The 17,434-nt window shown below is 34.4% G+C and overlaps 1 protein-coding gene across 1 annotated transcript; it reads right to left on the minus strand.

The window, feature by feature from the left end:
• Positions 1 to 1,751: 1,751 nt before the first annotated feature.
• On the minus strand, positions 1,752 to 12,925 carry LOC107822426 (putative serine/threonine-protein kinase At1g54610). The gene is made up of 7 exons (XM_075228315.1): positions 12,294 to 12,925; positions 11,777 to 12,061; positions 10,567 to 10,884; positions 9,887 to 10,108; positions 9,086 to 9,180; positions 7,344 to 7,431; positions 1,752 to 2,455 (listed from the first exon to the last, which is right to left on the minus strand). The coding sequence occupies exons 1-7, from the start codon at positions 12,747 to 12,749 to the stop codon at positions 2,108 to 2,110; spliced, it is 1,812 nt and encodes a 603-aa protein (XP_075084416.1). The 5' UTR covers positions 12,750 to 12,925; the 3' UTR covers positions 1,752 to 2,107.
• Between the last annotated feature and the right edge of the window lie 4,509 nt (positions 12,926 to 17,434).

Genomic DNA, 17,434 nt, shown 5'->3' on the forward strand with positions numbered 1-17,434 from the left:
CTTTCCTTCTTTTTCTTCTGAATGTTGGAAAGGGAGAAGGGAGAAGGACAAAAAAAAAAGTTCTTTCATGTGATTAGTGAGTCAGTTGACTTATTAAATATTGAGCTTAATTTTTATAATATGTTAATAATGAAAAAAAAAGTGTTCTTTATCGAATAAATAATAAATGATGCTATTTTTTTAAATAATAATTAAAAGAAAATCAATAAAAAAAACCTATTTAATAAGCTTATGGGCACTACCCAAGATTGGCTCAACCACCAATTGATATGCTTTTCTTTGTCGTCTTTGTACCAAAATAAGCCTAAATTTCCCATCATCTCCCAAAACAACCAAATACCCACACATTCACCAAATCCAGCTAAGTATTATATACACATTTTATCCTATGATATATATTAAAAAAGAATCTCGAAGCTACCAGCCTACCACAATCTTGTAAATATTATCAATCCAAGTCACTTTCAGGGCCCATGCACATAACGCACTAACGTACACTAAAACATTATTATTTTCATATACATATATACACTTCTTCTTCTACTAACAAGTAACAACCCAACCCTATTGAGCTTTCTATTTTCTTGATAATGGAGAAGAGTAAATCATTCCCTTATCACTCTGCATCTTATACAGAAGCAAGATTTGATTTCGAGGATCGAACCAAGTCTTATAGTTTTAATGGACCGGGCCAAAATTCTGAGGGGAAGAGGAAGAAAAGGATAGCTAGTTATAACATGTATTCTATGGAAGGTAAGCTTAAAACATCTTTGAGGAACAGTTTCAAATGGATAAAGAGTAAATTTTCCGATAATTATTATGATTAGTGGTGTGATTAAGAGGAAAATTAAGCATCTTTTGTTACATGGCCTTGTACGCACTTGATTTCCCTATTTTCTTTTTTGCGGTTATGAATTAGGAAGAAGTGATTATTGTACATAATAATTATATGCTTCTTGTACTTTTTTTTTGGGGTTAAGTTTGAATGAAGTTGTGTTTCATCCCATCAACTATATATCAAGATGGATCTTGGGTTCAGACTTTGATTATATATTTAGTGCAATTGTGTTTAACCTTTTTTTGCAACAAATTAGTTATTAACATGTCAGAGCGCTATAGTGTTCATTAATTGGTAACTTAATAAAATGATGACTATTTTACTATTACAGATTTAATTATATTAATATATAATGTAAAATGTTTTTACACTAATAATATAGATTACTTTATTAATTATTTGTTCAATAAAACAAACACCTCAAAAAGTTACTTCTATCACACGTTGGGTGGGTCTATTCTTTTTTCAATTGATGATGTTACCAATAATTTACCTCTTATTTTCCCCCTTTTCTTCCCCTTTGCTCAAAGTATGAGAAGTGGGACAACCTTTTTCCACGGGCTCGTTTGTTTGTTTACAAACAAACAAGAAAAGAAAATCTTATCATGTCGAGTACTACTTATCCTCATAGCCCTTGGTCAAATCCGATAGTTTTTATTAAATTAATATAAATATTTAATTGCGAACCCCAATAAATAAGATTAGCTATGAGTTTAGCGATAAATTCAAAGCCCAAAAACTTTAAATTCTAGTTCCGCCGCTGCCTATCCTAGCCGTTATTAAACCAAATATCTAGTGAATGATTCAATAAACAAAAAACCATTAATCATTGCCACCAGTCCCTTAGTTAATGTGTCTGTTAGTTATACCAAAACCTGTTTAAGCATATTAAAGGAAAAAAACATCACAATTCAATAATTTAGGAAAAAATCTTTGCATAATTGTACTCTTTATTTCATCAAGTAATTTTATAGTAATACACAGACAACTATAGAAGGAGAGCATGGGAGGAATGATAAAGCTGTCTGATTTATAGGTCACATATTCAACTTGTTCACACCCTTGGGGTACGGCCCTTTCTCGGATCTTGAAACACCAAACTGAACATAGACAATTATAACATCTTGCGTAAACGCGAGATGATTCGTGCACCAAACACATCTTGCGTAAACGCGAGATGATTCGTGCACCAAACTGAACATAGACAATTATAACACGTCTAAACCAAATACACGATTAAACAGTACTTAATAAAACAACTTTTTTTAATTAATTATGGTCTAAGCTGAATAGCTTAGAGATGTTATCATCAAGATCATGATGATTTCTGAAATCAATGGTGGAGATAGCCCTACGATTGAGGCTTAATCTGTTGTCTTCATAATGCTTAGCAGCCTCAGTAATGGAAGCTAACAAAATGGGATAATTCTTGATGTTTTTGAGAGCATTAGGATGTGCCTCAGTTTTAGCAGTTTGGTTCATTTTGTTTCTAAATTTGAAAGCTGGAGTTGGTGAAGGAGGAGGGCTTTGAATGCTATATTTATTCCTTCTGCTGCTTAAGGAAAATGAACTGCTACTTGCACCACTATGACCTTGCATACTTGACTCTCCTTTTTCCTGCTCATCAATCAATTAAATATAATTTTGTAAAATCAGAATCGGAGTCACGATTTAAAGTTTATGAGTACTGAATATGCTATCAAACGCTATTGAGTTCTCAACATAACACATTTTAGTTATTGAGCTTGCAATAAATATTTAATAAATTTTCTAATACATTTATAGTAAAATGCAGTTTGATCACTCATGCAATATATCAACTAAGGCTCAATTAGAAGTTAATTGGATGAGGCATGTAACTCAGAGGATTAGTACACGTGGCTACAAATCATGATTGTTTACCCTCAAAATCGGATAACAATTAAATTTGTAAGTGATTTTAAGGATATGCGGATTAATTTGATACAAAACGATAAATTGAGTTAGAATGGACAAGTAAAGATACAATAATTTCAAACCACGCGAGGAGGATGATTCCATCCTTAGTGAAGCATTCACCCTCGATTCGGGCTCACAATAGATAATTTTTTATCAAATTGCCACTATTATCCTTAGCCCCACGGTGGGTGCCAACTCACATATGGCCATTAACACAAATTTGCCCACTGATCATGCGAACAACGTCCGCGAGGGAGTCCGATCGGTAGCCCAAAATACTCGTGACGGTGAAGGGGATGAGATCAATTTACGGGTGATTTTCAAAATGTTGCAAGCTCAGCAGGCAGCGATAGCCCAACTATAGAACCAAAGCCGCACTCCTAGTAGAGTTGAGCCCGAACCGTCTCGAAAAAACACTCACAGAAATGAACTAGCCACAAATAGGCTAAATGAAGCTGAACCCGGGACCAACCCTGAGATAATAAAGATGCTCGAGGAATTGACAGAACGGGTAGAAACAGAAGAAAAGAAGATCGAAGCCAACGACAAGAAGGTGGATACCTACAACTTCAGGGTCGATCAGATCCCCGGAGCACCTCCGATATTGAAAGGCCTGGACTCTAAAGAGTTTGTTCAAAAACTTTTTTCTCCGAGCGCGGATCCGAAGCCGATCCCGAAGAAGTTCCGCATGCCTAAAATTCCTAAGTACAACAGAACAACTGATCCAAATGAACATGTGACCTCGTACACGTACGCCATCAAGGAAAACGACTTGGAAGATGATGAGATCGAATCTGTCCTGCTGAAAAAGTTCGAAGAGACCTTGTCAAAAGGAGTTATGATATGGTATCACAACTTGCCCCCCAATTCTATTGACTCATTTGCTATACTTGCAGATGCTTTTGTAAAAGCGCACGCCGAAGCCATCAAGGTCGAGACCAGGAAGTCGGACCTTTTCAAGGTAAAACAAAGAGATAACGAAATGCTTAGGGAGTTCGTGTCAAGGTTTCAAATGGAACAGATGGACCTGCCGCCGGTGGCAGATGATTGGGTCGTTCAGGCCTTCACCCAAGGACTCAATACTCGAAGCTCATTGGCTTCGCAGAAGTTCAAGCCAAATCTGGTAGAATATCCGGCTGTAACTTGGGTAGATGTGCATAACCCGTACCAATCAAAAATTAGGGGCGAAGATGATCAGCTTGGGCCCCCTTCCGGGTGTGTTTATGCTATCCGAGCTAGTGACAGGTCCAAAAGAGAGATTGATCATGAACCAAGGTCAAGTAGAGATCGGTATCAACCGTACAACGGTGATCGTAGGGGTAGCGGGTCTGGATGAAACCCTGTGAGAAATGAAAGGAGAAGTGATCAAGGTCAAAATAACCGGGGGCTCATGAGCTAAAACGGTTTCGACAGGCCTATTAGGTCTAAGGAAGCGCTGAGGTTATCGGAGTACAACTTCAACGTTGATGTTGCTGCTATCGTGTTTGTCATCGGACGCATCAAAGACACCAAGTGGCCTCGACCTATATAGTACGATCCAGCCCAAAGGGATCCCAAATTAATATGTAAATATCATGGCACCCACGGCTACATAACAGAGGATTGCCGACAATTGAGAGATGAAGTAGCCTGGTTATTCAACAACGGACATCTCCGGGAGTTCCTGAGCGACCGAGCCAAAAATAATTTCAGGAATAGAGATACTAGTAAGAAAATCGAGCAGGAGGAGCCTCAGCATGTCATTAACATGATCATCGGTGGGGTCGACGTTCCCCAGGGGCCGATGTTAAAGCGCACCAAAGTATCCATCATGAGGGAAAAATGGACTCGAGATTACGTACCAGAAAGAGCCTTGTCTTTCAATGACGAGGACGTTGAAGGCATCGTATAACCCCACAACGATGCACTGGTAATATCTGTACTCATAAATAAATTTCGAGTTAAGCGTGTGTTAATTGATCCATGTAGCTCGGCTAATATCATTAGATCGAGGGTCGTGGAACAACTAGGTCTACACGACCAAATCGTGCCTACAGTCAGGGTTCTGAAAGGATTCAACATGGCATGCGAAACCACTAAAAGGGAGATAATATTACCGTGAACACCGCCAGAACCATTCAAGAAATAAAGTTCTGCGTGATCGAAGGAGACATGAGGTACAATTCTCTATTCGGGAGACCATGGATTCATAACATGAGGGCAGTGCCCTCGACGCTGCACCAGGTGCTGAAATTCCTGATGCCATGAGGGATTAAAACAGTTTACACAGAACAACCGGCCGCAAAGGAGATGTTCGCGGTCGACGAGGTGATCCCGGTATTCGCACTTTCGACATCGAAAGGTCTAGGTCTGGTGGCCAGAGACGAAATCAAATAGAAATTACCGATACCTGCCTCGATCGAACCGGAGAAGCAGGGGAGGGATGAGGGCGACGACTACGGAGTTCCCTGATCTTTCATAGTCCCCGATGATTCTGACGCCACCAAATCAACAGTCGAAGAACTGGAGCAAGTCATATTGATCGAACACCTGCCTGATCGTAAGGTACATCTAGGCACGAGGCTAAGTCCTGAGCTCAGGAAAAAACTCATTCAATTCCTTATAGAAGACATAAATTGTTTCGCTTAGTCCCACCTCGATATGACAGGGATTCCGCCGGAGATAACTAATCACAAGCTAAGCCTGGATCCGAAGTTCCATCCGGTCAAGCAGAAAAGGAGGCCTCAGTCCGAAGTCAAGCATGCATTCATCAAGGATGAGGTATCTAAACTCCTTAAAATAGGGTCCATCCGGGAGTTTAAGTACCCGGATTGGTTAGCAAACATAATAGTAATCCCTAAAAAAGGGAATAAATTAAGAATGTGTAGACTATAAAGACGTAAATAAGGCATGCCCAAGGAATCTTTCCCTCTGCCAAACATCGACCGCATGATCGATGCCATGACCGGCTACGAGATCCTCAGTTTTCTCGACGCCTACTCCGGGAATAATCAAATTCGGATGGACCCGGGCGACCAAGAAAAAACGTCCTTCATCACTAAATACAGTACCTACCGCTATAACGTAATACCATTCGGACTAAAAAATGCCGGTACCACTTACCAACACCTAGTAAATCGGATGTTCGAAGAGCAAATAGGAAAATCAATGGAGGTTTACATTGACGATATGTTGGTTACGTCCCTACGAGCAGAGGACCATTTGAAACATTTGTAGGAAACCTTCGATATATTGAATAAATACAATATGAAGCTGAACCTAGAGAAACACACATTCCAAAGTAATATATTGTTATTTTCACTGTTATTTTAAGCTTTTTCTCTCGTTCATCAAAATTATCCATTGTGAGCCCGGATCGAGGGTGAATGCTTCACCAATGCTGGAATCATCCTCGCGTGGTTTGAATTTATTGTATTTTTACTTGTCCATTCTAACTCAATTTATCGTTTTGTATCAAATTAATTCGCATATCCTTAAAATCACTTATAAATTTAATTGCTATCCAATTTTGAGGGTAAACAATGATATCGGGGTTGGAATCCCTCATCAGCGCATAACTAGACCAGCCCAAAAGAGAAATGCCCTTTATTCGATTTGTTCCGATAACAAATGATTAATCATCTGCTTCTGTGAATATCCAGGACATTGACAAATAATGTTCGTCTACGTGAATGTGCAATTTCTTTTTAAAATCTTACAATATCATATGAACAGTTTATCCAAATTTTTGGAGAACGGTGCTTCCGTTTTGTTTTTTTTTTTGTTAGAAAAATAACTAAACTTGCACTTAATTTTTTTTATATATAGACTCTTACAAATATTGCTAGACAAAAGTACCTTCAGTCAAGGTTAATTGGTCTAACCAATAAAATTGCCGACCTCTCTTATGTGTATTTGGTGGCATGCATGTGGAACCATTTATGGCATTTGTGTCCTATTTTTGAAGAAAAGCTTAATGTTTTCTAAGATAAATAATATGAAGTTATAGAGAAGAAAATTGATAGAGTGATAAAAATGTATACCATTTTATCATACCTTCGGTTTAATATCAAGAAAATAGAGAAGAAGTGAAAAGAATGATTTACTGAAATAAGATCATTAAGGAGCCGTTTGGCCTTGAATTTTATTCACTTTTTTCTGGAATAATTTTTCACTTTATTTCGAAAATAATGTTTGGTTGTAAAGTTTCAATCTAATTCCATCATCATAAATTTCAAATAAAGTGCTCTCTCTGCTTTGCAAAATAAAAAATAAAAAATAACCAAACATAACTTTATCTTAAATTCCAACTTCATAAATTCCAAATAAAGTAAAAAATATTTGAAATTTATGACCAAACGCCTACTAAGTCAGTATGGCACGAGAAAATATTCTGTTTTTCAATATTGTTCTTTGGAGCTAGAAATATATTCTTCAAACTACAAAAAATTGAAAACTAGGTCTTAAGTTGCATTTTTGTGCCCCTCATTTTGTTAATTTAAGAGCCATATTCCTATCATACGTAGTTCTTTTTTCTATTTATATATAATTTAATAAAAAACTAAAAAGAAAAGGAGAGAGAATTTACCTCTGCAGAAAGTTCAGAAATATTAGAGAGTATTTTCCGGTAGCCCTCCTTATTTTTCTGAACCCGTTTGCCTTTTAAAGATTTCTTCCTGTGGTACAATTCCCTCCACATTAAAATTGAAAGAATAGAGGGAAAATGATTAGAGAAAATAAAATAAAGCGTCTTAATTAATGATTATAGCAAAAAAAGAAGAAGAGCTAATTTATAAATCCATCTTTACGCCAAGTAGAAACATGGGCTTTTCAATGAAATTACATCATTTACTCATTTGGCTTAGTATGAATAAATTATATAGATAAATAAATAAATGATGATCTCTGTTCTAATTTAATTATCAAAAGCCTTTTTTTTTTGAAAGCTAAATCTAACATAAATTAATTTAATATTTACAAATAAAATATAGATCTGTTGTACGTTGTAATTTATCAAATGAAATAGAAGAAAAAGAAATAATGTAATGATGGCTTCTTGTACTCCTGATATAATTATCCTCTTATATATTGCACGGGATTATGGAATTAAGACTATGATTACACAATGAATTTTGTGACATATTTGTATATTTTGTGACATCCATGTGTAAGAACTTAACTTGTCTTGGTCCCTAAAGACTTCACTTTTATGATTACTTTTGTCTAGGAGGAGTGACAAAACCAATATTTTTATTATGAGGTCTCAAAAAATAAAAAATAAAACACATGAAAAAGAAAAGAAAATTTAATTATATAATATATAAGTATAAAATATATTTTTTTACCTAGCAACACAAAATAATTTTTCGACAAAGAGGTTTCAAACGTGGTTTTGCACTGCCTAAGAAGATGTTTAAGTTACATCTTAGAACAATGATAGTCATTTTAATGATCACATATGTAATTATGACATTAAAGGGGTGTGAGAGAGAATTCTAGTGAGCAATTATTTAATATAAGAAAGCAAAAGAAAAAACTTAAGCACTATGATTAACGACTTAAACTTTGGAGTTTGGGTTTCAAATGTTGGAAAAGAAAAAAGAAAAAAAGAAAGAAAGATGTTTTGAGGGAGCCAAAGTCAAAATTATATTGATTACTATACGACCCTTGGCGGAAAGGAAATATATTTAATAAATTTTAATCATGCTTAGTCCACCCCTCGCTTATGTCATGGAAAAAGCAAAAGCAATGAAATAAACAAAAGAATATGACCAATTACCTATGTTTGCTCTTTATAAATTATATAAATAAATCAAAAAAGAAAGGAGCATATGTTAATACCCCCTCCACATAACAACAACAAAAAGTAAAATCGTGCTTTCTGATTTTTCTTTCTTCTTTGTAGTATTCACGATCAATTCCAAGTTCTATAACTTTCAATTAGAACTTAAATACTAGCTCTTAAAAAACATTCATTTCAAATTGAAATTTGCATGTATGCAATATGGTTTTTTCTTGGGGAAGGACTGCTATTTAGAGATTATTCAGTACTTATTTTTATCCTAAAAATTTAAACTAAAAATCTTAGTTTCGGAATAATTCAGAATATTGGTGTCCCGAAAAATTAAATTGAAAAACTGAAATTCAGAACATATTAGCTAATTCCTAAATAGTAGCCTTTTAGAATGGCTAACTGGTGTCATTTCTATGTTTTTCTTCCACATAAATTATAATTTAACAAAAAGCTCTATATTTCAAATTGATTTTCTTTTTTTCCTTTTTTTCTTTCTTTCTAGAAACCTTAGTTCAATGGAAGAAGTGAAAACATACCTTGTGATATCAATGGATTGGGCCGGCCCATCCTCTTCTACTTTGATAACTGGTAGTTCAGAGAGCCCACATGCTAATGGACTTGTTATAAAGAACTAAGACAATGTTTAGGAAAATTTTAGTGCTCAATAATATACATATACTGTACCAGTAAAGACTAACTGAATTTATGAAATGAATCCTTTTTTTTTGTATTTACCACCCTTATACATTAAAAGTTTATTTGGAAAAATAATATTGTATAACCGATCTCAAAATAATAGTAAAAAAACTATAATTTTTGTGTGTGTGCGCGCGCGTGTATACACACACACACATTTCTGCATGTTACTATATACAAAAAATATATAAATTTTATGCACTTTTACGATTATCGGATATAAATAATTTTTGCCGGGGGCTAAAAGTGATCTTTGTCCAACTTATTTTGCTACTTCCAAGAAGGTTACTAATGCTCTATATTACCAATTCAAACTCACTCAATTTCATGTCTTGTAATCAGATTTATCATTTTCACCCTAAATTCTACTAACTCTCGTTCTACTCGGAGTAAGATGAACTTATTTTGATTGAAATATTTCAATTCTTAACAAGATCCAAATTCGAGTTTCGAGAATAAAAAATCTTTATGCATGAGTGCTTTATTCCTCTTATGGCCTATCTGGTGCAACTCTAAATTAATCGGGTTATACTGAATGGTTAAACCGAAAAAAAAAAGAAAGTAAAATAACTTAGACATTTTTGTTAGAAATCCATGTTTTTTTAGGCATGACAACGACATAATGAAATTTTGTAACTTACTTCATTTTGGAGAGCAGTAGCAGCAGTGCCCCGGAATTGAGGTTCCACAGCCAAAAGTGTGTATAAAAGGGGAAAAGCAGAATCAGGTAAATTTGGAAATACATCTCCAAAACAAGGCTTGTAATTTTGTGGTGGCCTAAATGTTGTTGGTGGCTTCACTTTCTTCCAATATTCCTCTGCTGGTGATCCACACAACTTAAATATCTTGTGAAGTTGCTCTATCTGAAAAAGAAAAAAAAGAAAGTTACAGCATTATTATAGTTTTTAAATACCATGAATTTTCAACTTTACTTCTATTAATTTGACTTTGCTTGTATGAGCTTGCTAATATTATCGGTCCTAACTCCAGATAAAGAAGAAGAATTACAGTACGCTAACAATTAACATAATACTGATTAATTTATGATGAATCACCGCAAATGATTCATATAATAGACCTTAACTTATTAACTTATCAGATAAGTGAGTCAATAATGTTTAGTTGGTCTTTTCGAATGATCAGTGATTGAGACATGACCCCAACTCTCACAGGGGCAACAGTGGAGAATTTTGAACAATAGGCGAAAGCCCGATTCAACAATAATGCATTTTATTGTTGGTATTATTATTGTTATTTTATATTTAATTTCCTATAAGATATAACATTTTAATAAAAAAAAAAATTAAAAATGTTTGTTTACCTCATTCCTACCAGGCATAATAGGCCTCCCAACAAACATCTCAGCCAAAAGGCAACCAGCACTCCAAAGATCAATCCCAACTCCATAATCAGTGGAACCCAAAAGTAGTTCTGGGGCTCTGTACCAAAGTGTCACAACTCTACTTGTTAGGGGCCTTTTTGTCTTTATCTGGTAAAAATTTGCAAGGCCAAAATCAGCAATTTTGAGCATCCCATTTTTGTCTATTAGCAAATTTGACCCCTTAATATCCCTATGCAATATCCCTCTCTCATGGCAATGTTGAAGTCCTGAGAGCAACTGCTCCATGTAACGTTTTACCTACAAAGTGTGTTTAAAATATATTTTATTAGGTTTAATTACTAGAAGATATATTACAAGAAAGAAATTTTTATGCAAATAGCCGACCGATATACATATAGATTATACGTTGACTATATAACATTTATACATAAATTATATATTATATTATACCTCCGATGGTTATTTTCAATTTAAACGGTTGGGTGGTACGGCTATTTTGATTAGTTCCACTATAAAAAATGTCTGCATCAATTATCCATGATTTTTTGTCTGTTTTTTACTCAATTCAATCGTTGATCAATTACCCTAAAATCCTAAAATATGACCTCCACATTTGAACTTTCTTAGCTTCATAAATTGCAAAAGATACACTCATGTTTAAAGAGAAGAATAATGGGAAGGAAGTCGCAATTGACCCTTAGATTTTCAAAATAATTTGTCACTGCTAAACGTTCAAAAGTGTAGTCTCGGTTCCTTTAATTTGCGAATCTAGTGTCAAATTTAAATAACTTCAAATTGACCTCAGGATAAGTTATATTTAGAAAAATAACATATAATAGTGAAGTTTAATTCTCATAAGGTTGATGCTTTGATGAGTACGCGTTTACATATTCCAGTCTATAACGATAATAAGAACTAGCCTCAATCCCAAACTATAGATATTTTCAGTTTGTATTGTTTTCTATCTTCTGTCTGAATTCCGAGATATTCTAAATCTTTTTAATATAACTTTTTCCCCATGTAATTTTAGGTAGATCGCTTTTCATTAGTAAAATTTTTTTTCTTTCCAAAACATTAACAGAAAAACAATAAATAGTTAGGAAGTCATTAATACCACATAATGCCACTAATTAAATTGTGCAATATTCTCTAAACATTACAAAAAGGAGGAAAATAGTTAAGCATTTACCTGAGGCTCAGTGAGTTTTCCTTGAGTGCGATTGATAAGTTTAGTTAAATCAGATTCCATGAAATCAAAAACCAAATAAAGACTATATTGCATTCTTGAAGTGGCTAAGCCCTCAAGCTTGATGATATTTGGATGATCAAGTTTCTTCAATATTATGATTTCTCTTGCCATAAACTTTACACTCTCTCGTTCTGATGTATCAAATCTAACCTTCTTTAACGCTACTATTTTCCCACTGTTCCTATCTTTTGCTTTATACACATTGCTATATGTCCCTTGCCCTACCTGCAAAAATAATTAAAATGCATTGATTTTTGATTTCAAATCATGTTTAATGTCTCATGCACAAAGGCAAGATCTTGAAAAACAATTAAAATTCCAATGGATATTAGATTTTGTACTCATAATGTTCGAAGAATATATAATAGGTTCACTAGCTATTGAGAATTTTAAAGGTTGAACACGTAAGTTAGAATCCTGAATCGGTTTCGGTTTCGGGAGGAGGTGGGAAACTTACCTTAGCAAGCTTATCATAAGAATCAGCAGTCTTTGGAACTAAACCAACCAAAACCTCTTTAGGAATGTTATCAACAAGCCATTTTGGCCATCCATCCACCAATTCATCTCCTTCCATTTTCCTTGTGCCTCTATTTGATAATTCATTTCCTATTCTGACTCCAACTCCATTTCCATTTCCATTTCCAATTCCAATTCCATCCCTTCCTTTGATCATCATCTCCTTTTGATCTCTACCAATAATTCTAGTTTCTACTTCAACTACATGATTCCTCCCATTCCCTTCTTGCTCCCTAATTCGACTCATATCCCTTGTATTATATTGTTGTTGTCGTCGTCGTCGTCTTTCTGCATGTTGTTTTCCAACTTCATCTCCTTTAACATAACCATTATCAATTTTCATTCTCTCAAACCTCTCCGGAGAGAAACCATAACCCCTACCTTGAACACACCCCATGATGGATTGGATATGTTCCCTTCACGTCGCGAATCTCCTAAAAAGTTTTTTGTGTTGAATCTAAGCGGTGGTAATGACTAAGAGAACAATGCAAATAACTAGAAGAAGATGATGATATGACTAACAAATGAATCATTTTGATAATAAAAAAAAGAAAAAGAGAGAAAGGAAATGGCAAACATGTTAAGGAAGTTGTAATTCTCTTTGTCCCTAGGCCGGCAAATATTAATGGAATAATGTAATAGTTGTAAAAAGAGTCATTTTCTAGGACTTCTTTGCTTTCGCCGTCATGTGTAGAATAATATGGAAAAAAAGATCATGTCTCAAGTCCATGGCTAATGACCAGGTTCCTTCTGTTATCTCAAGGAAATTTACTCTTGTTTTTGGAGATACATTTTTTTTAAAATTTAGTAATAAATTAAAAGGTTTTGGCTGGTGGAACCTAGTCAAATTGTATTTTATGCAAGTATATCCAAAAAGAAGCATAATGGACAAAATTGGAGCAATCAAAGGGATACAGGTAGAAACTTAGTCAAATAATATAAAATCTACTTTAGAAGTATGTTCCCAAACGGTTCAAAGTTGAAATAATCAAAGGTGATTACGGATCCAATTCTTGGAGTAACTGAAGTAGTGTAAAAAGCTTGAGGCTATCGTAATTTGTAAATAATAAACAAAAAACAAAAAACAAAAAAAGGTAAAGAAATTAAGAAAGGAGAAATTACAATATTTTGACTATTTGTAAGTCAAAATATTGACAAGATGCAACTGAACGAATCAAATTAGTCAATCAGTATTAATCTAAATTAGACATTAAATCAATCACTACCTTTAATTTTATAGGTAATGGTCCGATATAATTTCATTTGCCAATCTTTTATAATGGTACACTCGCGACATTAGACACTGCCTAACAAGAGCTTCTCACGTATTCCTATTAACTTCATCGTTTCAAAACAAGACTTATATAATATATCTATATAATAAAAAGAGAGGAAAAGACACCATATTAAGCCAAGTGACACTATAATAAAAAGTCACTTGATAATTTTTGGACAAAAAAAATTACTTATAAGATTAAGCCAAGTGTCAAGAAAATTATTTATGCAATATCTTCTTTCAAGTTGATTCTTATCCACGTTCTCCTATACAAATAATTATTTATGCGATTTTTTCTTTCAAGTATCCACATTAAGCCAAGCGACAGCCTAATAATAAGTCATTTGTCATTGCTCAAGACAATTGACAATATTAGGATAAGATAAGTAAATAATGTAATAAAATTAGTTAGTTTAAAATTAGAATGGTTAGTTTTGCTAATATAATTGTGAAATGCGGTATTTCTAATTATATTAGACTTTGATTCTTTTTTATTTTATGATTTTTGTTGCGAAGTTATGTGAAAGTTGGATGTAATTTTGTAACTATCAATATGAAAATCTATAAAATTATCCAAACGGTAAAATGCCTAAAAATAATTAATTTAACATTTAAATTTCAAGAGAGAAGTAATTAACTTTATTCCTAGAAAACACCTAACCCCAAAACCCACTCTTTAAAAAAAAAAAAAAAAACTGCTGCCCTTACCTCCGTCACCAACATCTTCTTAATTTTAAAAATCTATTATTTTTAAAATTTCTATTTGATTCAACTATGCCAGTAGATTTCAGTATTCTCATAAATAGTGACGAGTGTTGTCACACCCCTTTTCTACCCGCAAAATGATAATGTATGTTATGGATGGTGGGTTAAAGCGTTTCTCCAACTAAAGTGACAAACTTGAGTATGGATTATTTTATTTACAGAGTTGTCACTTGGAATTGAGTTTTTGGGTGTTCCAAGTCACCTTTTATTTGAATCCCTAGTCAAAAGAATGTTTGACTCTATTATTATTGGTCTGCAAAAAATAAAGTCTGGATAAGGATTTCTGTTGACTGGGGAGAAGGTGTAAGGCATTCCCGAGTCCCGTGGTTCTAGCACAGTCGCTTTATTGACTTAAACTTGGCTTAAATTAATTTTGGATAAACTGTGATTTATAGGTTTTCATATTTTATCTATCCGCTTTTAATTATTAAAATATGGAATTATCTTTGAAACGAATCACTTGTGTGAATCCGTTTTGTTTATTGTGCCAAAATCATGTCTCGCGTACGTGTACACAATTAATAACATTTTATTATACTAAGATTGTTTTGCCCAAAGTTGCGCTAACGCATACTTCAATTTTAATATTTAAAAATCATAACTATATCACGCGAACGTGTACATAATCACGATAATTTGATTAATTAATATGCGCCTAAAGCATACTAGCAGTGTTCATGAATTAATTCTTTCTAAGTTTGAGATTAACGTGATGCCAAATTTATGGATAAGATATTATTGGGGATTAAATAGGCTAGCTAACATGATCTATTACTTGGCCCAAATTTCTTATGTTTCAAGACCCACATTATAGCCCATGACATTCTTATATCAATTAAGCAATTAATATTCATAAGATTCAAGTCAACAGAACATTAAATAGTATACCATATAAAGCGATGAAAACTTACTAACACAAACATTCAAGCAACACAAATTGAGAAGGTTTGATGAAAGCTAATAAAGCATGGTAACTCGAGCGAAACAGTAGAAGAAAGAAAAGAATGAAACTTTAAAATCTTTCATTATTAAGAAAATCCAAGTGAGTTAATAGAGCCATGTTCTATCCCAAACGTATTAAATTAAATACTTCCGATTTAGTCTAAGCAAATACAACAAGTTAATCACCATTAGAGCAAAATTAAAGCATGTTCATGCTAAAATAAATAAATAATAAATCAAAAAATCAAAATCATTCATTTAAACATTGACAAGAGCATTATATGGACATAAAAGAAAGTGAAAACAAAGAAAAGAACCTTTATTGACGAAGTGCAAGAAAACAGAATCTTCTGAGTAACCGAAACTTCCGCCGGAAAATTGAACCAACCTAGAAGCTTCGCCGGATCTTCGACGGAGTTTGGCTGCTCGGTTGGTTTTGCCGGAAAATATGGCAAAATAGAAGGAAACGAGCGAGAAAGAAGGATCCTATGGAGGAGGCGGCTATGGAGTTGTCAGAATCGTAAGGGTCGCTGGGTCACTTATTTTTTTTTTTGGGAGGGGGAGAGGGGGGTAATCAGCTGCTGAAGGTGAAGGAGATGGGGTAGGCCGTTCTTTTCCCTTCTCTTTTGGGTGTGTTTTCAATTGAGTTTTGGTATAGTGTTTGAAGCTTCAGTGACAGATTTTCATGGTAGAACACAACTGATTTTTTGTAGTAAAATGGTTCTGTCTTGAAGCCAAGTGAGGGAGTTCAAGTTTTGTCAAAAATCATAAAGAAGAAGAAAGCTTGCTGTCTTTTTTGTCTAATATTTTTCCCGTCCCTCCCTCTTTTTTTTTTTTTTGGTGTCTCTCTTGCTAGAATTAATAGAGGGAAGAAGATGGTCTTTTTTGGTCATCTTTTTCCCCCTCCACGTGAAGAAAGAAAATGGGAATATGTGAGGGGTTATGTGTGGGGGACAAGCATGGGGGACAAAGCATGTGGGACAAGCACGGGGGACAAGCATGGGGGACAAGCATGGGGGACAAAGAAAAGTTGAGTGGGGACACGACTGGGAAGATGGGAGCGGAAAATATTCAAACACGGTAAAAAATTAGGTGCTCACAACATGCCCCTCTTTGCTTGAAAACATTAAAAGTTTTCAGGCAAAGATAAAGTGAGTCGTGTGACTAAGTTTTGACCATATCGTTATTCAAAAGAGAAAAAAAAATAAAAGAAAAAGGTGCAACCGAGTCCTGATTTTGGACAGCCTACATATCTTGGGTTATAAGGGAATCATGTCGCGTGTAGTTCAAGAAGAATGATGGGGTGATGAGTTCGAAAGTCGAGCTAGGTTCCGTCGAGGCTCCGGTCCATGGCCCTGTTATTACATCAAAATCTAAAGGAACTAAATAAGCCTATCAGCTATAAGTTACAAGATTCCTATTTATAAGTCTTCTGAACCTTGATCTTGAGTCTTGACTGGTTGTTCATGCAGACTTTGATCTGAACCTTGATGCTTGCTAGCTGTAGGTGCTAGTTCATTCTTCTACGGCTTCTTCTGAGCAAAACAAGAAATGGGAAACTCGTAACTTCAGTCATGTTTTGAGAAATCCATAACATTTCCATTTGCTTCTGCATTTGGATTCACTTTTCTTTTCTTTATTTTGGATTCAGACTTCTTCTTTTGTTCATCTCGAACTTTGTGCCTCGAGGTAAAACCTGCTCAGACATCACAACAAACAAACGAATAAAATTTTTCTCCCCCAGTTTTCACTAGAAAAAATTTCGTGAGTTATTGTAACAAAATTCTAAACTACTTCTTTATTGAAAGCAAAATAAAAAAATAAAAAAAAACAGTAATGGTATACCCTGAAAAGGTCATGATGATTTTTTTTATTTTTTTATTTTATTGTCCCAAAAGAATGTCTCAACTAAAGATTTGTGTACCTTATGTTGGGAAAATGTGGTTAGAGAATGGGATACCCTATATTGGTAATGATATCAGGGAGTGGTGTATCCTGCATTTAAAATTAAATCAACTACGGAGTGGTGTACCCTATGTTGGAGAACACAACTAGGGTTTGGTATACCCTATACTAGTAAGGAAATATAATCAGGGGAT

Source organism: Nicotiana tabacum, chromosome 13 (genome assembly GCF_000715075.1).
Source record: "Nicotiana tabacum cultivar K326 chromosome 13, ASM71507v2, whole genome shotgun sequence".
Classification (NCBI taxonomy): Eukaryota; Viridiplantae; Streptophyta; class Magnoliopsida; order Solanales; family Solanaceae; genus Nicotiana; species Nicotiana tabacum.

Bases quoted from the DNA above. Each gene is read 5' to 3' on its own strand.
- LOC107822426 (XM_075228315.1), bottom strand. From the start codon at position 12,749: ATGGGGTGTGTTCAAGGTAGGGGTTATGGTTTCTCTCCGGAGAGGTTT. The intron at 10,109-10,566 runs GTAAACAAACAT...TTTCTTTTTCAG, and splicing joins TTATGCCTGGTAGGAATGAG to ATAGAGCAACTTCACAAGAT. The intron at 2,456-7,343 runs GTAAATTCTCTC...ATTGATGAGCAG, and splicing joins TTTCTGAACTTTCTGCAGAG to GAAAAAGGAGAGTCAAGTAT.